Source organism: Pelophylax lessonae (genome assembly GCF_965119305.1).
Source record: "Pelophylax lessonae genome assembly, chromosome: 13".
Taxonomy (NCBI): Eukaryota; Metazoa; Chordata; class Amphibia; order Anura; family Ranidae; genus Pelophylax; species Pelophylax lessonae.
In genome coordinates, this window is record NC_138780.1 from 35,631,199 (window position 1) to 35,653,698 (window position 22,500).

Below are 22,500 nucleotides of genomic sequence, written 5' to 3' on the forward strand. Positions count from 1 at the left end.
CTCTAACATTGTTTTGCAGCTGCCATTGCCCAGGTTGTTCTTTATCAACCACAAAACACAGTGTCAGTGGAGGTCGGTGCTACTGCAGTTATCCTCTGTACATCCAGCGACTCCTTAGATGCCGGAACTGGCATCACCTGGCATCTACGGAGAAGAACCGATAAGGCTCCTCTACGGGTTAAATCCTGTTTAGCCGACAATGACCAGCATAAATATATATGTAAATCAGAAAACCACCAGGCAAGACTGGAAATATACAATGTGAGTCTGGAGGATTATGGAGTCTATTACTGTATGTTTAGCTATACAGCTATGCTGAGAGTGCTTGGCAATGGGACAACACTTATAGTTAAAGGTAAGATATAATTTGATATTCTACCACAAAATAAACAGAGTGTTGAGGAATAGAACAAAAGTTTAACAAAAATGTGCATAAAGTTTTTTGATCAAAATGGGCAGGGTTTGAATGTGGCATTAAAATACATAATTTTTTTAAGCTTTTCCCAAAACTGTGTACAATTCACCTAGATGTTCTGGTATTCATCCACCTTCCACATTCACTTTGAGTTTCACTTATCTTTTTTTTAAAAAAAAAAATGTATTGTAAAAGAAGTACAAGAGAATAAAGGTTGGGTAGGTTACAATAACCAGAGTATTACAAAATTAAAACATATTTATGGAGTACAACCAAGTAATCAAGAAACAATGAAAGGCAGTAACAATTACAATTAACCACTTTAAGACCGGAAGATTTTGCTGCTCAATGACCAGGCCACTTTTTTCAACTTGGCACTGTGGGACTTTAACTGACAATTGCGTGGTCATGCAATGCTGTACCCAAACGAAATTTACGTCCTTTTTTTCCCACAAACAGAGCTTTCTTTTGATGGTATTTGATCACCTATGCGATTTTTATTTTTTGCGATGTTAATAAAAAAATAGCAAAAATTTTGCGAAAAATTGACATTTTCTACTTTGACTGTTAAAAAATATCCAATATATTACATTTTTGTCATATATTTAGGCCAAAATGTATTTAGCTACATGTCTTTGACAAAACAATTCTCAATGAGCGTATTTTTATCCACTTTAGGACTGGAAGATTTTACCCCATTCCTGACCAGGCTATATTTTGCCATTCGGCACCGCGTTAATTTAATGCCCCATACACACGTGCAGATTATCTGCAGACTTTTGTCTGCAGACTTACCAAAACCATATAATATGAGGTCAAACCTAAACACTTTCAATTTGTATGCAATCCGGCAGGCCCTTGCACTACATAGAAAAGGTAAGTCTGCAGACAAAAGTCTGCAGATAATCTGCACGTGTGTATGGGGCATTACAGACAATTTTGTGGCTGTACGACGCTGTAACCAAACAAAATTTACATCCTTTTTTTCCCCCACAAATAGAACTTTCTTTTGTTGGTATTTGATCACCTGTGCATTTTTGAATTTTTGCGCTATAAACAAAAAAAGAGCGACAATTTTGAAAGAAAAAAAACAATATTTTTCACGTTCTAATATATAACATTCCCCCCCCCCCCCCCCAAAAAAAATAAAAAAAAAATAAAATTTTTTTTTTAACATTTTAGGCCAATTTGTTTTCTGCTACATATTTTTGGTAAAAAAAAAAAAATGCAATAAGCATATTTTGATTGATTTGCACGAAATTTATCGCGTTTACTAACTACGGGAAAGATTTTTGTAATTTTTATTGTTTTTTTTTTTTACTAGTAATGGCGGCGATCTGCGATTTTTTGCGGGACTGCAACATTGCAGATTGGACCCCTAACTGACATTTTCGACACTTTTGGGGGGGACCAGTGACATTACTACAGTAATCAGTGCTAAACATATGCACTGTTACTGTAATAATGACACTGGTAGGGAAGGGGTTAACACTGTTGGTGATCAAGGGGTTAAATATATGACTCATGCTTACTGACGTGTGTGGGGGGTTATGTGACACACATAGAGATCACAGTGATCCTGTGATCTCCTCATGCCTGTCACAGAGAAGATCTGCCTGCTTTGTTTACACAAGCAGGCGGATCTTCTCACACTTTCCCCGATGATCGGGGAAGAGAGGCAGCTCTCCTCCTCCAGCCCGACTCCCGCTGTGTCTAAACACAGCGGGTGGCACGCCACGCCGCCGAGATCACTAGGAGTCCAGCGATGTAGATCTACGACACTGGACCCAGGGGAGCCGCACTGCTGCAGTAGTAGTACTGTGAGCGGTTGGCAAGTGGTTAAACTTTGTGAGTTTTTCGGTATTGATACAACTTGAGTGTTTCAATGAATAAGAAGGTACTGAAATATGAGACGATAAGTAAATTCGATAAGCATATTGAATGAGAACGTTATTAGTTTTGCTTTGTTAGAGATTTATTACCTATAAAAGGTTATGCTTGATAAATGTGGTGGAAATATGAGTATGTTAATTAAGATTGTTCTTATTTAAAGGAAATAGACTTGTGTGTGAGTGCGTGTGCCCAGCACAAGCACCACAGCCTAGTCTAGATTTGTAGCTAATCGTAAAAGGGAGGAATAGAAGAAGGGGAAAAGAGAGGGAAGGGATCGGGGAAAAATTAAAAAATAATATAAAATAATTAATATAAATAAATATATAAATAAAAGGATGAAGATGGATAGCTGAATCTGCATTTATACAATGAATTTGACCACATTATAGAACTAAAGTTAAGTAAAGATCATATTTATGCAGCCTGGGGGGAGAACTTTAATGGAGATTAAGTCGGGTGTGTACGAGTTAGGTTCATCACTTGCAAATATTTGTTTGAGGACTGGAAGTGGATCCAACAAGCCCATTTAAAGGCAGATTTGAGGGGGAAGTCCTGTGAAATTGAGATAAGCTCTTCCATTTGAACAATTTTATTTATGCGCTTATACCAGTTGGATAGAGAAGGCACTTTGGAGGGGTCCCAGAGTTTGGGTATGCACATCTTTGCTGCCTTTACTAATATCAGAGCAAGAAATTTGTAGTAATGTATGTCATTTGAAACATGATGGTGTAGAAGGAGCTGTGCAGGTGTAAAGTCTAGAGCAGGGGTCTTCAAACTATGGCCCTCCAGTTGTTCAGGAACTACAATTCCCATCATGCCAAGTCTTGTCTGTTAATGTCAGAGTTTTACAATGCCTCATGGGATGTGTAGTTCCGCAACAGCTGGAGGGCCGTAGTTTGAGGATCCCTGGTCTAGAGCATATGTAGTGTATTTTTTCGTAGATTGTTGTCCATAAGGATTGGATGAGGGGAATTCCAACCATACATGTAGGAGGTTTCCAGTTGAGTGATGGCATCTTCAGCATAGGTCTGAGACAGAGGGACCAAATTTGTGTAAAATGGCAGAGGTGCGATACCAATGTGATGCAATACCACCTTCTATTTAAAGCAGAATTTCAGCTTCCCCCACCCACTGACCCTCTCTCTGTATACCTCCTTGGATGTATTTAAAACCTATACATACTCTCTTTCCTGCATTCTTTAGGCCAGCCATGAGCCCTTCCTCTTCTTCCTCAGGTCAGCGGTAGGTGATCCTTCCTTATGGACTGAGTAGCACTCATGTAATGACATATGAGTGCCAAAACCAAGAAAACAGAAAAAGTAGGGGTTTGTAAGGCCAATTGGGAGAAGGAAGACCAGGATACAAACAACTAAAAATAAATCAGTTTGTTGATACATGTATAAAATATGTGTATAGATGAGGGACAAAGAAAAGAGGTCCCCTATATATTCACCAACAGACTAAAAAACGCAGCACAGAAATATATTCCCTATAGCGGGAGAAATACATGCTTCAAGCTGGTGTTGACGCAAGGAGTCTCTGATGACATTCGGTTTGAGGGTCCCAATGAGCCAACACGTTTCGCATAAGGCTTCTTCAGGGCCAAAGAGACCAAGCAATACCGATATTTCTCACTGCGTGCAAAGATATTATTGGCAGGATGGAATACCAAGTCCCTATAACACGATATATGGTTATGGTGGCTGCTGTAAATATTCGTTGTACTTTTAATATAATTCCTCTGTCGGATGATGTGATCCCACAATACAGTTGTGGCATTAATAGAGTATATACATCTATATAAGTTTGGTTTATTTTCAAAAACGAAAGCGAGGAAAAATAGTAGTGGAGCTCTATGAGTGCCATCCAGTCCTGGAGTGACCATGTAAACATGTCTTGTTTCTGCTCTACATCCACTGCCTGGGTAAGAATTTCAATTAAGTGGAGCATAGTTTCTTTAAATGGATCTAAAGAGGACCTGAACTCTAGGAACTGTGCCCAGAGAAAGGCCTGCACTGTCTCTGTATGGAGATGGCCATTTTGGTAAAGGCAGAGCTTACTCATGTCATGTTGCTTCCAGCAAGAAGAACAGTGACATCACTAAATTTTACTACAATTTTCCTAGGACTAGCAGTCAGAGACATCAGTGCCTTAAGCTGGCCTTAGATGGGTAGAATTTCAAAAATGGTAATCCGAGGCTTCTGTCAGTTTTTTATTGTTTTCGGCATACCCACTGGGGAAATTCATTCCTCTATTTGATCTAGTGACCATTGTTACTGCCAAAAAAAGTGGTAGGAAATTCCAAATGTTACAGCTGCCATCAGAACAGAAGGTGAGGGTTTATCTAAGAGTTTATCTAAGAGGGGATTGCCCCTCACTACAGAGGCAGAATTGAATTTCAGTTTAGTGTGCTCCCTGCATCCAATTGGCATGTCAGGAGATTGTAACCGACTCTCTATGGAGCAAGTTCACATATCTCCAGAGCAGATCCGGTGCGAATTGCACAGGAGTTCTGTGCATCTTCTGGTCTATTTAAGGTCCAAATTCAGCCAAAGATTCGGACTGAAATCAGACCTGAAATGGTGAACAAGGACGCGCCGGACCCCTGCTGTGAGCTCCTCTGTGCGGCCTTAGTGTTGCCATTGAGCACCTGTGCAAAGTCAGTGTTACCACAAGTTTTTTTTTGCGGTTGATGACATCATGACTGTAAATAGGAGGGTGCATGTGTCATGGGAAAAAAAAAAACACAGAATGATAAAAATAAATGTGTTTTGTTGCTGTCTTTATTAGAGATATAACCCAACACTTTTTGTCCTTTTGACACCCTATTGCAGGGGTATCTAACTGGTGGCCCTCCAGTTGTTGCGGAACTACAAGTCCATCATGCCTCACACCCTATGGGAGTCATGCTTGTAACTGTCAGCCTTGCAATGCCTCATGGGACTTGTAGTTCTGCAACAGTTGAAGGGCCGCCAGTGTGACACCTGTGCCCTATTGGATCAAATAATAACGATAAAACTCACAGAGGACAATTTTAACGTGACTGAAGTTTTAATCATTCCCCTCTCTGTACAAAAAAGCAAATGAGCTAACACCCTATTAATATTAAAACAATGTTTTCCCACATTTTGGCGTTTTAGATAACTCTGCTATCCACAGCATCCATCTTTTGGCTCCAGCAATGGCTTCTGATCTCAAGGCTCCTACTCAGCTTGTTTGCATAGTGAGTGCAGCTCTTCATACAGTTCATGTGACCTGGAACATCTCAGGAAGGCATCTCAAAGGGAAGCTGACTTCTGTGGAGGAACATGATGGCACATGGACTACTCAGAATCTCCTTTCACTTTCCCAAGACACCTGGAACTATGGAGATCATGTAATTTGTGAAGTCTGGTTCAGTTTCTTTCCTACCCAGACCCAATGGACTGTACCAAAAAAAGGTAATCTAGTTCATAGAATATCCTTAATTCTTTAATTTTGAGAGCTGTATTTTCATTGTGCTATATTTATACACAATAGAATGGAACCTGTGATATTGAACCAAATACATTATGGCAGGGTCCAACTGATAACGATGGCACACATTAAAGGTTATATTCAGGCAGATATTAAAAAATATATACCTGCAGTAATAAGATTATAAAAACATGATTGTTACTGTCTATTTACAATACTTATTATAAAATCTGTTTCATTGAGTTCCGTAAGGGATGCAGTATTAATAGTAATTCTGGGACAATTGAGCTAGACTACCGTCTTTAGGAGAAATTTGACACTGGCAAAAAAGAGAAAAAACACTAACCAGCAAGGTATAGCCCTTCTCACTCCCAGCATACTTCAGTTTTTTTAATTTATTTTATTTTTTACAGGTACTTATATAACGCCATCACTTTTTGTGCTTTAAATACATATTGTACATTCACATCAGTTCCTGCCGTCAAGGAGCTTACTGTCTAAGATCCCCAACTCACATTCATACATACACATATTGGGGCAAATTTACCAGCATGTTTTTGGCGTGTGGGAGAAACCCCACTCAGGCACAGGAAGAACATGCAAACTCTAGGCTGTGGTTAGGATTTGATAGTGCTGCTAGGTGGATTTGCTAATTATTTAGCCACTGTGCTGTTCACAGCACACTTAGCCACTATCAGTGTTGGGATAGTTACTCAGAAAATGTAACTAGTTACTAGTTACTAGTTACTTCTGTAAATTGTAATGGGATTACTTTACTAGTTACTGCATTTGAAAAGTAACTTCACTACTTATTACTTTACTTTACTCTTTCTTAATTGACCGTGTAGAAGAAGATACATGACACTCTTTCTGCATAGAGTTTATTGTATAAACACAGGCTTTGGGAAACATGAGAACAAAACCTGAAAAAACAGAATAAAACATAAAGTGCAACAAAAAGTCATAAACTTCATCCCTCTCTATTCTTCGAAATAACGATTGTATCGCACGGCTTGGGTAACGCAGGAAAGCACGTTCCTATAGCCTAGTAAAGTAGTGTAGTTACTTCTTATAGCCTAGTAAAGTAGTGTAGTTACCAATATTAGTATTGTAACTAGTTACTTTACTTAGTTACCAAAAAAAGTAATTTAGTTACTGTAATTAGTTACTTTGTAACTAGTTACCCCCAACACTGGCCACTATGCTGTTTTATAGAACAGGAGTGGATCACAGACGGGTGGACTTCAAAAAAACAAACAAACTGATTTTACAGTAAGTACAAAAAAAAAAAAAACATTTTCACTTGTTCATTAAGGGGTGGGAAATACAGCAAGTCAAATGCTAACAGGCCCATGGAATCATAACAATAAACCAAGGTCTGCCTGCATCTCAAAGATCTTCCTGAAAGACATAAAGATCAAAGCTAGCATTGGATGAGGCCTGGTCAGCCACATGGTAAAACTTAGAGAATGTGTAAACAGAAAGAGGATTACCACATTCATGGATTAACCCTTGATGGAATTGTTGATCCAGCCTGAATGTGGAAAGGTGCAGATTATTTTGAGTGAGCATTGCCTGGGGTAAAAAACACCTGATGAAGTAAGCCTTCCAGGTAATAAAGTAAAACTTTTGAGAGGTACTGTAGAGTTCCTAGCTTTAAACAGTGTAGGATTTATTAAATTAAAGAGAACCTTGTCTATAGGTGGATCAGTTCCAGCACTGACTTCTGAAGATTCAGGATCCAACTGAACTGTTGCAGGATCTGAAGTGTCTACTCAAAACAAAGATAATGTTGGTGCATTGGAGAAATTGTAACATATAAGTATGATTTCTTGATGTCCACAGAGATTAGAATCCTCCCTGATTGATTTTTTATAAATCCCAGGTGGATTCCCTGAGAAACCCGCATTGCGGATAAAGACATGTAAGGCTTTCAGGTCCAAAATTGTGTCCAAGCCCCTTTTGGAAAAGTAAAATGGTTGTAGAATTTCTGCAGTTGATACAACTGTGAAATGCAAATCCTCAAGTGCAATCAGCAGAGCTTTACCACATTTACTAAGCTCTGGGGTAAATGAGTGAAACTGCACTTGTATGTTGATTATATTTTACTTTAGTAAATTAACCTATGGGTCCTTAACCCAGGCATCTAATATGCTTTTGGTATATATAAAGATAAATCTATGCGCTACCAAATGAAGAGAAGGGAACGGAAAAAAGAGGATGTACCAATATAGAACAATGGAGTACCAGAAATCTGCAGCTAATTTTGTAGTGTCCCCACATACAAACAAGGTAAAATAAAGATTAAAAATCAACGCAGATATTCTAAAAACGGCGAACCATAGATATCTAAAAGTAGATCCTTAAAATTAATCAATAATTCAAAATCAATAGTATAAAATATTAAAAATTTATACTATTGATTTTGAATTATTGATTCATTTTAAGGATCTACTTTTAGATATCTATGGTTCACCGTTTTTAGAATATCTGCGCTGATTTTTAATCTTTATTTTAATATGCTTTTGGACCATGTGACTATAGACAAAATAAATTCTCTTCAAACTGAAGAGAACTTGTCTGCCGTTTTGGTGTTGGGTTTAGGGGTTCTAGGCTTATTGGAATTGAATTGAGACCCTGGGTCTGGGTTTAGAAGTTGGGGACTGAGAGAAACAAAGGAACTTCAGAAGCCGAAGGAGTCTTCCCACATGGAAGCCTAGTCTTCTTTTGCTGGGGCAAATGGGTATTGTTACTGTAAGTATCATTCTTTAGAAATTATCCTGAGATGAGTGCATTACAAAAGACATTTCTTCATTCTTCTCTTCCTCTTCAACTGAGATTTTTTATAGCGCTTCTAAGCACTTGCAGTAAGATCGTAAACTCTAGGGCATTCTTAAAAAAAAACACAGTCAGTGTTTTTTGAGTTAAGAATTGGCCAGGTCCACAGTCGGAACACTAAACTTTGTAATAAAACGCTTTTTAATTAGGTATTACTCAGAATAACGTTTTGGAGGAGTGGACATTTTGTCAGTATTTCTCTAATCCTTGTATAGAATATGCTTAAGTAAGGAATGTACTGGGACAGTTGTAATGGATTTTGGAGAGGTCCTAAACCAGTGAAGTGGACACAGCAAATGCAAAGAAACATTGGATACATTCACATACACTAATAATGTAAGAGAAAAAATGTAATTGTGAATTTGTCTCATAATACATACACATTTTCCAACTGGTGCAGGTGTATTGACAGCTCAAAAATATGAAGTATGTCAGAAGTTAGAGTCCTAAAGACTACAGTATTTCAGAACCAAAAAATGTAGGCATCAGCCATTAGGGTAAAATATTCATATAGATTGGAAGAGGTGGGGTACTATTAGATTTAACGTTTATGCAAACACAAAATCAATTATTTTGCTATGTTTGGCATCATGACTCATTATATTTTAAGCAAATACTTTTTTTTATTAATCTGTTACAAAGTTTCTTTTCTGGAGATCCTGCCAGCCATTGCACCTCCTGTTTCAGACTGACAGCACTTTTAGATTTTGGATTTACTTACTTTAAATATCTTGGTTGCATTAATCTTCTAGATAGTTGGCCATTTTGATTGCTTGAAAATAACCCCTCTTGACTCTTGCAGGTCCTGTTTGCATTACTGAACTCCCATCCTATGTGAGATATGTCCTGATTCTGATGGCTCTGATGATGTTCATTTTAATCATACATCTATCTTGGATTTACAAGTGATCAGGTATGGCACTAGTGGACAGGTACCCTGGGGGACCAGAAGGGCAGCAGTATCAGGGTCCATCAAGGCTGGATCGTGCCTGAGCTAAGCACCTCTCTGTTAGTCCTGGTGAAAATTGTTACTGGAACAGAAAGTGGTGGAAGATCCTAAAATGTTACACTTGTCACCAGAACAGAAGATGAGGACAAACCTTGAAATCTCATATAGTGAGATTTGCAGTATATTCCAGTCTCTGTACCATCTGAAATTTTAGAGCGTTTGGTGGAACTTATTTGAGATATATCCCGGTTCTGACCTGTGAAATACTTGCCTTTGGTAAGAGTTTTGATATACCACATATCGGGTGGAAGAGTGAAAGGTCAGGACTTTATATCTATTACACTGGCTGGTGTCATCTTCTCAAGTGTTCTAATATGTTGAGTTGGTAAGGGTATTACCTCTCTTTTCTTTACACGTGGGTGCCAAGAGGGATTTGGTGTTTGCATGTCCTCTTCTTCACCTTCATTCACCATCAAGAAGATTTCAGCCTTTTTTTTTCATTTTGGACTTGTTTTGGACTGCTCATATTTCTATAGCACGTTTATGTTCACATTGTGCATCATTTATAATATCTGTGTATAATCATACTGAAAATGCTTACTCTGATTTCACTGCACATTGTGGGTTTCTTGCTGCAGCAAGTCGGATAGAGCCCACCTAATTTCCTGGCTATAGAAAATCCAGCATTATCTTGCTCTTTCCTCCCCAGCCTGACTATCCCTGGCCCACCTGTTTCATTCATTTGATTTCAGTTCATACAATCATTGGAGGCTCAGCATCACAAGTGGGTGTTACTTTTGAAATGCAAACCTTTCCTAGGAATGCCCACTCCTCTGAACTGACACCCACCCATCTAGGCATTTTGATAACTGCATGCACACGAGCCAGCCACTGCTTGTACCAGGCTTGAGGGCTCTTGAGAGAAACTCTAAGGCAGGGTGCTGTGTTTTCAGGTAGCTATGTACAGCCCTCTGCTGACCCTACACCATACCATGATCTTCTTGCATTGCAAACACAAGCAAACACAAAGAACCATTGATGTCAATAGTTCTAAAATATCTAATTGTTTTATTTAAAGTGTTATTAGCATTCCAATTGGGGGGGGGGGGGGGGCAGGGAAGGCTGATATGAATCTGTTCTTTCACAAAGTAACCTGGTTTAGTTCAGATATTGCACAATTTCAAACAGCATTGCTATTTTTAACTAAAGTATCAAAAATGTCTTTGTTGGTTGTTTTTAATAGCAGTCACTGGACTGCATGGCAATTGCCTCTATCTGTACAAGGTTAAGTAGTAGATGGAGAGAATCTGCATTGCTGTGCCACTTTAGGCAACATAGCTTGCTTGTCACAGGAACTGTGAGAGCAGAAGTTTCATGTGTAGTGCTACTCCGAAGGAGCCACTCATTAAGATGGGTCCTCTGTTCCTGGCCTTGACCTTCTCAAAGACCTCAGCCCCTCTGACACACCAGTCTGAGTACACAAACACACAATATCATAGGAAATCACTGACAGGAATACCAAAAACCCAGCAGTAGTGCTATATCAAAGCCAAGACACCAAATCAGTTAGTAAAGACAAACCTAATATATTGTAACCCAATAAAGTTGATAATGAGACAAGCAAAAAAAAAAAAAAAAGAGAATAACACTGGTAATAAAACACTTTATCATATAGGGTGATTAATAACTAGGACAAGACAAACAATGGCATTTGCCACCCAGGTCAGCATAAACAGGCCACCACCTGAGGTACAACAGTGAACAGTAATGAGACTTGATCTACAAACCACGAAAGGTATACTGCCAGCATGCACTACTGGCAGCTAGGTTAGGCCTAGCCCATCTAGAAAGCATTGCCCCTTTGTGCCAGGCTGAATTTTTTTTCCCTTCATACATTCTATGCATGAAGGTAAAAAAACCTGTGTGCAGCTTCCCACCCAGCCCCCCCCCCCCCCCCCACTTATACTTACCTGAGCCCCATGTCGATCCAGTGATGTGCATGGGAGCAGTGGGTCTCTGGCTTCTCATTGGCTGAGACACAGCAGCGGAAACCATTGGCTTCCACTGCTGTCAATCACAGCCGAGGAGGAGGGAGCGGGGGGAATGAGCACGAACGAGTGCCCCCATAGCAAGTAGCCCGCTATGGGGGCACTCGGCAAGGGGAAGGGGCCAGGAGCGCCAGTAGGGGACTTAAAAAGAGGCTGCTCTTTGCAAAACCACTGCACAGAGCAGGTAAGTATTACATGTTTATTATTTTTTCAAACGCACAAGCCTTTACTATTGCTTTAAGGCTGGGATCACATATGTGCGAATTGGATGCAGTTTTCACCGCATCCAATTTGCGTGACATGCGAGTGTAACCGGCTCTCAATAGAGCCGGTTCACACATGTCCGGGGCGGCCGCGGTGCGAATTCCAAAAGGGTCCTGTGTGTGTTTGGGTCCGGTTTGGGTGTGAATTCAGGCAAAAATTCAGATTCAAATCGTACCTGAACTTGTGAACAGGACCGCACCCGACCCCAGGCTGGAAACCGCGGCCGCACATATGTGAACCCAACCTAAGGTATTTTACCCTAATGCATGCTCTTTATTAAGATAAAAAGCTTTCTTTGCAGATGATTCCCCCCCCCCCAACCTTTCCCTTATATTGACCTGAGTCTGATATCGATCCAGCGATGTGCACGAGAGCAGCAGGTCTCTCTGCTCTCTCCCTGCTCACAGGGCCATTGGCTCCTCCCGCTGCTGTCAATCAAATTCTGTGAATAGGGAGCAGAGGGCCAAGCTAAGCTGTTTGTCTAAAGATTAAGACAGGGCAGCTTGGGATGGGGCTGTACTGGCAGAAGAGGAGGAGCCAGGAGCACCAACAGGAGACCCAAGAAGAGGAGGATTGGGGTTGCTCTGTGCAAAACCATTGCAGAAGGCAGGTAAATAACATGTTTATTAAAAAACAAAGCTTTACAATTGTTTTACATGTTTTTTTTTAACCACTTCTGGACTGCCCACCTTGTATTTACGTCGCTAGTTTGACATTAAATACCGGGGTTATGACAGCAGATAGCTGCCATAACCCCAGTATATTCCTACATGGTCGGTGGTCCTCTTTTTAAAAGTGGTCCCAGTGGCGGATCGATCCCCCGCTGAGATAAACAGAGTCCGTCCGACGAACAGAAGGGGCCTTAACTGCTTTCCTGGCTGTAACAACCAGGAAATGATAGTTCTGTCATTCGTCATAGAGGAGATGGGGGAACGGATGTTCCTCCATCTCCTGGTTTAGCGAGATGTCCCAACTGTTTACCACGGAGGAACAGGAGAGCCTGGAAATCACCACGGACTGTGGTGTGGAGGGGGCTGTAAAAGCGATCAGTCGGCTGTAAAGCCATCCGGATCACTTTTACAAGTCAGCTGATCACCGGCTGAAAAGAACGGTACCAGGATCCTGGTTGCAGCTGCAGCTATGACCCTGGTATAGCCAGGTGATAGGATGTTTTTATACACATGTCAGTCAGCAAGCGGTGAAGGCATCTATTCAGAAGGAAAGTGATACAGTTGAGCTTTTTCTTTCTTTTTTGTTTCTTTTTATTGGTATTGTGTTTTTCAACAGCAACCACTTGTACTTGCACACACCATTTTCTGTTATATTAGAAGCTGCAAGGTGGCTTCTACCAATCTTCATAACAGGATATAACATGACTGACCACAACACTTACAAGTAAACACACAGCTATTACCCACCTTATGAAATCAATTACACATTGACTTTTGTATTAAAATTTATTTTTTTCATTTATAGATACTTTTGCTATTGTTGGTGCGGTGAATAACCATAATGGGTGTCAATCCAGAGTTCTAGTCCTACAGAGGACAGTATAAAAGCATAAAGGCTGATGGAACAGCTGACAGCGGTATTAAAAGTGCAATATATTGCAGCTTATCAATCCTTAGATGTGGTGGCTGCATTCGTTTTCTTTCCCCCCCTCTGTTTTCACCTGGTGATCTGCCCAGTAACAGCTCCTGTATTAGAGCGCCATTACTTTGGACAGCAGCCTTGGCAGTCTGGGGGGAGGGGAGTGTAAGGTGGACTAGCAGGTTTAGATACACTAACAAACTAAAGTCAAACTTTAGGTTATACTTTAAAAGAAGTTAAAGCAACAGTTTTATTTATTTTTTTCTTTTGGGATAGAGGTTTCACATGATTAATCACTTCAGCCCCGGAAGGTTTACTCCCTTAATGACCAGGCCGTTTTGTGCGATACGGTACTGCGTTAATTTAACTGACAATTGCGCAGTCGTGCGACGCTGCACCCAAATACAATTTATGTCCTTTTCTTCCCACCAATAGAGCTTTCTTTTGGTCACCTTTGCAGTTTTTAATTTTTGCGCTATGAATAAAAAAAGACCGACAATTTTGAAAAAAAAAAAAAAAAACATTATTTTTGACTTTCTGCCATAAAACACATCCAATAAAAAATGTAAAAAACTGAATTTCCTCACCAACTTAGGCCAATATGTATTCTGCTACATATTTTTGGTAAAAAAAAAATCCCAGCATATATATATATATATATTTTCCCCCCCAAAATCCAGTGTATATTATGTCAGAATATTTATACTGCTCTGAATATAACAGTGTCTATTTATGTCAATAAGCAAAGATCTGTAAGGTAGGAGAATCTCAACTTATTTCCACAAATCAATATGTAGCGAATTCTTTTTAATTGATTAATTTCTTTTTAAAAGCATATACCAATCTTAGTGAGCACAGTCTACAGTATGGAATATATAAAAATATTTATTCACAAGACATGTATTCACAATAAATGGTCAAACTTGAGATGACAAAAAAAGATAACTTTACACAAAATACAAACTAAAAACAATAAATGCAATCTGATATGTAGCTTAATGATGAAAGTAAAAATAAAAGCAAGATTACCTTTTCTCCAGGTATAGCATAAAGCATAGGTAAGTGTTCTATATAATCAGACCACAATTGTCTGCGAATTGCGCAGTCAACAGTCACTCCACTGCAGATAGAGCGAGAATAAGCTATGAAAACGGGAGACTAAAATCGCAAATATTGCGCTAAATCTGATATTAATAAAAATGTATAAAAACCAAAAAAATCAGCTTTTTAGGGAAAAATCTACCAAGGTTTATACGGCTGGGATTGTAATCTTATTACCCTTAAATATGCAATATAAAACATATAAGGAAGGAAATAAACAATTGTAAATAATATCAAATAAACAGCAAGGTATATTTACCACACTTAAGATGGCTGCTAGCTACAAATGGTCATTACCAGAGTCCTTAAGATGAATGCCTTCTTAAAATGGTGGCCAGTTAGGGAGGAGTTTCGTTTGGCGTCCCTCAAAGTTTCAGATAAATGATGGATCAAGATGGCGTATGTATAGATGAGTATATAGATGGATGTGAGTAGCGTGTGTGTTGTAGGTGTAATGTGTGTTTTCAGTAGTGTAATGTCTCTGGGTTCTCCTTTTTATATGGTATTGAACAAAGGACTATTAAAATGACCATAAGTTAAACCCAGAGGGAGGAACATTATCCCCATTGGTTGGGACGTTTTATACATTAACTGGTGATGTCATTGGCAACACCTGTTTACTAATTATCCAATATTTTGGATATTAAAACTAAATGATAATTTCTTTATATTGAAAAATAATCATAAAACAACATATAAACTTGTCCATACTCTCAGTACATACATAAATATCCATCTAATATTCCATCATATACCCTGACAATTATTGGATCTGGTAAGTCATTTATAAGATTATATTTTTAATACAATATATATATATTTATATTGGAAAATACTGAGTTACCCCAAGACTGCATTTAGTAGCATCTCCAAAGGGGGCAGTATTGTACTGTTCATTAGATTCAGCATATAGAATAATTACCACTATTATTATCTGATGACCTATCCTGACCTCTGGCTAGTGAAAATCCATTAATTATTTGGATTCTGTCAAACACTTCAGACATCTAGGCTAGTATTGTAGGATTTATATCACCTAGCCAAAACTGAAACAATTCTTATACAAACACTCCCTATAAGTGAAGCGATTTAAGTGGAATTAGTTTTACCTAAGTAAGATTTGTTATTTAGCAAGAATATAAACCCAACATATGGTATACAGATAATTTCTAAATATGTATATGCCTTACATAATATAATGACATAATTATTGCTAATATCTTCTCACACATGATATAATGTATTTTTAAAACTTATATAGTTAAAATTCTGATAGAGTACACTGGGCTATCGTCCATTGTTAAAATCCTTACAGACAAACTAACGTCTGGACATCAGTGACTGTTGGTGTCTGGCTAAAATGGCCCTTATCTGATGAGATGTCCATGTACCACTTATTTATGACCACATAGGTAGACAGAATTTTCTGTTGAAACCATAGACCCTCTGTAAGAGATATCTTGTTTAAAAGAACATTTGCACTTTCATTCACCTTCAAACAAGATGGAAGCTGTGCTGTTCACATTCTATATATATAAGACTGAATATACATGTAGCTTTTAATAATTAAATGTTCTTTTATTTAATCCCCCAATAATCCTGACAATTATATAAGTTTGCACAAAAGTTATAGCTACAAACCAAGGGATATTTCTTTTTGGCATTTTTCTTTTTTTTACTAGTAATGGTGGCGATCAGCGATTTTTAACAGGACTGCGACATTGCGGCGGAGAAATTGGACACCTAACTGACACTTTTGACACTTTTTGGGAACCTGTGACATTATTACAGTGATCAGTGCAAAAAATATGCGCTAATGACACTAACAGACAAGGAGTTAACATCAGGGGCAATCAAAGGTTTAACTGTGTGCCTAGCCTGTGCTTGCTAACTGTGTGGGAGTTGCTCTGACTGAATGAAGACAGAGATCCGCGTTCCTGCTTGGCAGGAACACAAAATCTCCATCTTCTCCCCTGTCAGAATGGCGATCTGCCTTGTTTACATAGGCAGATTGACGTTCTGCTTCTCTGGGGAATGATCGCAGATGGCTGGCAGACAACGGGTCCGCCGGACCCACTGATTGGCATCCCCTGTGTCCAATCAGCGTGCAACCGCACCTCTGGGGGCGCACACGGGGCCCACAACTATCTATTGCATAAAATTACGTACAGGTACGTCGTTTTGCATAATAGAGCCGACCCTGCTGCAGCAAAAGTTCGGTAGACAGTTGGCAAGAGGGTAAATAAAATGTGTTAATTGTAAGCATCCCTATCAGTGGTAAATGGTTTGTCTCAACACTCCAACTGCTACATATGCAGGAGAGCTTATTCTGTTGAAAAACAACAGACTTACTGGCTGGCTCACCTGATGAAAATAAAGAAAAGAGCTTAAAAATTATAATGAATGCAGTCATGACATCTAAGAATTGGCAAGCTTCAATATTATAAATGGGTTGAATACCGCTTTATTAGGAAGAGGACAAGTGTGTCTAAGAGGATATTAAACATATGCAGTGTATCCGGAAAATATTCACAGCGCTTCACTTTTTCCACATTTTGTTATGTTACAGCCTTATTCCAAAGCAGATTAAATTAATTTTGTTCCTCTAAATTCTACAAACAATACCCCATATTGACAACGTGAAATACGTTTTTTTTAAAATCTTTGCAAAGTTATTAAAAAAATAAAAACTGGAAAAAAAATAAAAACATAAGTATTCACAGCCTTTGCCATGACACTTAAAATTGAGCTCAAGTGGATCCAGTTTCCACTTATCATCCTTGAGATGTTTCTACAACTTGATTGGAGTCCACCTGTGGTAAATTCAATTGATTGAACAAGATTTGGAAAGGCACACGCCAGTCTATATAAGGTCACAGTTAACAGTGCATGTCAGAGCACAAACCAAGCCATGCAGTCCAAGGACTTGCCTGTAGATCTCCAAGACAGGATTGTTTGGAGGCACAGATCTGGGGAAGAGTACAAAAAAATATTCTGCAGCATTGAAGGTACCAATGAGCACAGTGGCCTCCATCATTCATAAATGGAAGACGTTTTGTAACCACCAGGACTCTTCCTAAAGTGGGCCGCCTGGCCAAACTGAGCGATCGGGGGAGAAGGGCCTTAGTCAGGGAGGTGACCAAGAACACAATGGTCACTCTGATAGAGGTCCAGCATTTCTCTGTGGAGAGAGGAGAACCTTCCAGAAGAACAACCATCTCTGCAGCACTCCACCAATCAGGCCTGAATGGTAGAGTGGCTAGACATAAGCCACTCCTCAGTAAAAGGCACATGACAGCCCGCCTGGAGTTTGTCAAATGGCACCTGAAGGACTCTCAGACCATGACAAACAAAATTTTCTGGTCTGATGAAACAAAGCTTGAACTCTTTAGCCTGAATGGCAAGCATCATGACTAGAGGAAACCAGGCACCGCTCATCACCTGGCCAGTCAGGATCTAGGGAAAGATGAATGCAACAGAGGGAAGGCATGTAGGTGAGCTGTGGATATTGGGAGCAGAGTTGAGCTAGGGATGGAGGAAGGGGCGCAGAGGAAAGCAAAGAGGTGTAGGGCATTATTCCAACATAATGACCCCAAACACACCTCCAAGACGACCACTGCCTTGCTAAAGAAGTTGAGGGTAAAGGTGATGGACTGGCCAAGCATGTGTCCAGACCTAAACCCTATTTAGCATCTGTGGTATCCTACGATATCTAACAAATTGTCCCTTCAATATTGCCCTAATTCATGGAGCTGGGATCCATACTATGGATGGGAGGGGTGATGGATTCTCATGCTAAGTTTAACTGCAAATAAATTGTTAAGCTGTAAGGACCTGAATGGTGTGGCTCTGAGGAAGAAGGTGCTACCCTTGAAACGCAAAAGCCAAGTTCCCTTTCTTCCACTTTTTTTTGTTGATAGTTGTTTTTGGATTACTTTGTACATTTTGGAGCTGTATAGTTGAAAAAGCATTGTGATAATATACTGTATCTGCACTTTGTTATTGTAATGGAGAGAGGTAGAGTTGAGCCGAACTCCCCCAGGTTCGGTTTGCACGAGACCTCCTGAACATGTAAAGGTTCGGACCCGTGCCGTGAGCTCTATTAAAGTCTATGGGACCTGAACTTGAAAAATCAAAAGTCCCCATTTTGAAGGCTTATATGCAGGTTATTGTCCATAAAAATGGGCGCCCAAGTACTGCCATGGGGGACATGTATCAATGCAAACTTTTTGTTTTCAAATAGATTGCTTGTACAGGAGCAGTGCTTTTAATTATGCTTAGGTCTCATGCACAGAGGACATTTTTACAGATGCTGTTAGGGGCGTCTAATATTTTTTTTTTTTTACTGCCTCTAAAGGTCCCTCTATGTTAGCCTATGAGTCCATGCACACATAAACTTTCAGAGACGTTTGGAGGCATAAGCCTTTAGGGGCAGTAGAAAAAAAATGACAGCCTGTGCATCCAGGAGCAGAGGCTGTTGAGCTGTAAAAATGCAAAAATGCCAAAAAACGCTGCTAAGCTCTGTAACAAGCTGTTAGCCGCGTCTAGCCGCTTTTGGCGCTTTTAAACTTTTTTTTACATTATAGGGAGTGTTTTTACTGTAAAAACACTAATGTCCAAAAACGCGCATAAACGCCCCCTAAACGCTAGTCAAAAGTGCGGCTAAAAGCACATTTGTACAGCTGCTTTTTAATGGCAGCAGCACTGGCGTTTTGTAAGCATCCTGTGAGCATGAGGACTTAAAGTAGACCAATAAAAATGAAATCCTTTAGGGCTCATGCACAGAGGATATTTAAAAAACACCAGCACTGCTGCCAGGAAAAAGCAGCTGTAAAAATGTGCTTTTAGCCGTGTTTTTGACTAGCGTTTATTGGCGTTTATGCACGTTTTTTGGCATTAGCAGGCCACATGCCCTCAACATGGGGGGCTGCTTTGGGGCAAGGGGGGCTCTGCTCCATCACCCCAAAGCACCTCGTCCCTCATCAACATGGGCACAAGGTACATGTTGAGGGCATGTGGCCTGGTATGGTGGTGCTTGCTCCCCCCCCCCTTTGCTGACCTACCAGGCTGCATGCTCGGATAATGGTCTGGTATGGATTTTGGGGGGGACCTCAGACCGTTTCTCCCCTAAAATACATACAAGGAAAGGAAAGGGACATGCTGAAAGAAGGAAAGGTCAGAGTGGCAAAGAGCTCTTTAGTATACTGCTTCTTCTTTCACTGCCCAGTCACAGGTTGGAGAGGACACCTGTAAGTGTTACTTAACCACCTCAAAACTGGACACTCTCACCTTCTTCCTGCCCAGGCCTTTTCTCAATTTTCAGAGCTGTCACACTTTGAATGACAATTGCTCAGGCATACAACACTGAACCTGAATTACATTTTATCATTTTATTTAGACAAAAGATTAAGGTGTGCCAAAAAATGATATAAATATAATAAAAAAAAGTTTGACACAATGGTACCAACATCCCTAGATTACTTATATAAAGCGTGTCTCTGAAATTACAGAGCTCTCGCCTAGGCGAGATAAATGGAGGCTTGGAAAAACCAAAGGTGGGACTTTACCGGTACCGGTAGACATTCAATATTGACAAAAGAGTTAAAAATATTAGATCTTTATTGATTAGAATATAAAATCATCCGCGTAACATAAGCTGGATGAATAATATGGACAATACAAGCAACAAAAAGTGAACAATCAAAGTCAAAAACGACATATAATAAAGAGAATACATCACATAGATATATACAGTAATGTATACAAGACCAAATAGAGATGATATGTATGTAGCTACTCAGAGTGAATACTCCTAATTGCCTCCACTAGAGCAGTGCCCGACATGTTTCGCCGGATGGCTTCTTCAGGGGCGTTAGTAGCTAAAATCAATGGTCGTGATACTACATTAAATATAGAAAAAAAGGAGGGAGTAAATATTACAGACATTCAATGGTGTCACAATATTAGAGAACATCATGCGGGTCCAGGGAGGGAAACCACACCCGTTGAACAGATAGCCCGAACCATCAGAACGCAACCTCAAGGTGACATGCACATAGGGAAGTGGCAAGAGACGCATAAAAACAGCCGGGGGGGGGGACGAGTGCGGGAGCGGGTATTGAATAATATCACCAGATACTGTAACCGCGTAGTGAAAGTATAATAAAATAGGGTATATTGGTGCGATGCATGCAAGCATGCATAGATAATATTATAGATGAGGACCCATACCTTAAAATATACCTAGATAGGCTGGATTCATCTCATAAGGTGTATTCTATTGCCAAAGAATAATAAACCACAAAGGTATCATGGGGGAGATTGGGTGGAGACACCTCAAGGGGTTAACCTTGGTTGGATAGGCAAGTGGCCGCTCTGCAAAGAGACATAGATATATATGTTTGTGAAAAAAAAATGATAATTTACTCTTATAATGAGTAATGCAGGGAACAGTATAATATATGTCCCCTAGGAAGGAGACAAACAAGCTATATACCTGGGCTTGTACTTGTGCTCCAAAAAGCTGGTGCAGGAGTGGAAATTAACACACATGGAAGCCAAAGTACTTTAAATATTCATAGTTGCCAATTGGATGAAGCTAATGGCAGTGGATGACAAAACAAACTGCAGAGGTATAAGAATAGAGAAAAAGGACCATTTAGCATATCGATAAGGGACCATTGCTGATAGCGGTACTTGCCTTGGTGTGCTCTCCACAACGGTTCCCCATGAACTGACACCGTAATGAATGGTGCCAGTTAAAATATCTGCTCCAACCCGACCGCGCACTAGACCAGGAAGTGACGCAGTTCGAGGCCGTACCCGACTGGGTCAGTTCAGACACTGGGAGAGGCATAGTCAGCAAACAGGCAAAGGATTTGTCCAAGCAGTAGGCAGAAATGTGGTCAATAAACAGGCCAGGGCTAGCATAGGCAGCAGGCAGAGGAAAAATTACTCTGGCATGGCAGTGTATAGGAACATTGTTACTGGCTGCACTGGTCTGGGGACACTGGGACTTGTGTAGCGGTGATCAGAAACACTGTTGCTGACTCACAGCTGTCTGGTGACACTGGGGTTAGTGTGGCGCCAATCAGAGACACCATTGATGGCTTAATGTGGTGACATTGCGACTGGTGTGATGGTGATAAGGAATACTGTTGCACTCCAAAAGACATGCCGGTAAGTTAATTGGCTTCTGTCTAATTTGACCCTAGTATATGTATGAATGTGAGTTAGGGACTTTAGATTGTAAGATTGTGTAAGCTCCTTGAGGGCAGAGACTGATGTGAATGTACAGTACAAAATATATGTGTAAAGCACTGAGTAAATTGACAGTGCTATATAAGTACCTGTAATAAATAAAAAAAAAAAAAAAAAATAAGAAAGTAATCTTGAAATGGCCCATGGCAGCCAAGTCCAGAAACCATTGAGCACTATTCAATGGTAAGAATGGTTTATAATGATAAAGCCAGCAAACATTTCAAAAACTCATATGTTTTGCACGCCAGGGCTTACTGATGTAATGTATCCAGGGCCATCATCAGTGGAGTACAGCCCATACAGATGTAAGGGGCCTAGGTGAATGCAGCCACCACATCTGAGTATTGGTAGGCTGTACATTGTATTCCTCTTCATTAACAGCAGATTTGGTGGGATGGGCCAAAGGGTGGACCCTGGGGAATGTTGGTGGTCAGGCTTGGGGGGGCCCAGTCCTAAAGCTGTATAAGGGGGCCCCAAAATTTCTGATGGCTGCCCCAAACGTATCAATAAAGTGCATGTGTTTAACGCCTACTGGATGATCGTCTTTAACCCTGGGAGACTGCGGGACTCTCAGAGTCATTCTCAGCAGCCATCATTAGGGCCAAAGGTTGTCGAACACATTATTAAATAGGAGCTTCTGGTTTTTCATAGCATCTGATTGTGCAAGGGTATCCTAAAGTGGAACT

At 40.0% G+C, this 22,500-nt stretch overlaps 1 protein-coding gene across 1 annotated transcript in view; it reads left to right on the forward strand.

The window, feature by feature from the left end:
* The window catches only part of LOC309569324 (uncharacterized protein), a 14,655-nt gene extending 1,196 nt beyond the window's left edge, over positions 1-13,459 (forward strand). Inside the window, exons 2-5 of the mRNA XM_082275118.1 lie at positions 20-355; positions 5,449-5,748; positions 9,405-9,515; positions 13,340-13,459. Coding sequence (XP_082131244.1) covers positions 20-355; positions 5,449-5,748; positions 9,405-9,511 — 743 coding nt within the window. The 3' untranslated portion in view covers positions 9,512-9,515; positions 13,340-13,459. The remainder of the gene's footprint in view (positions 1-19; positions 356-5,448; positions 5,749-9,404; positions 9,516-13,339) is intronic.
* The last annotated feature ends 9,041 nt before the right edge of the window (positions 13,460-22,500 follow it).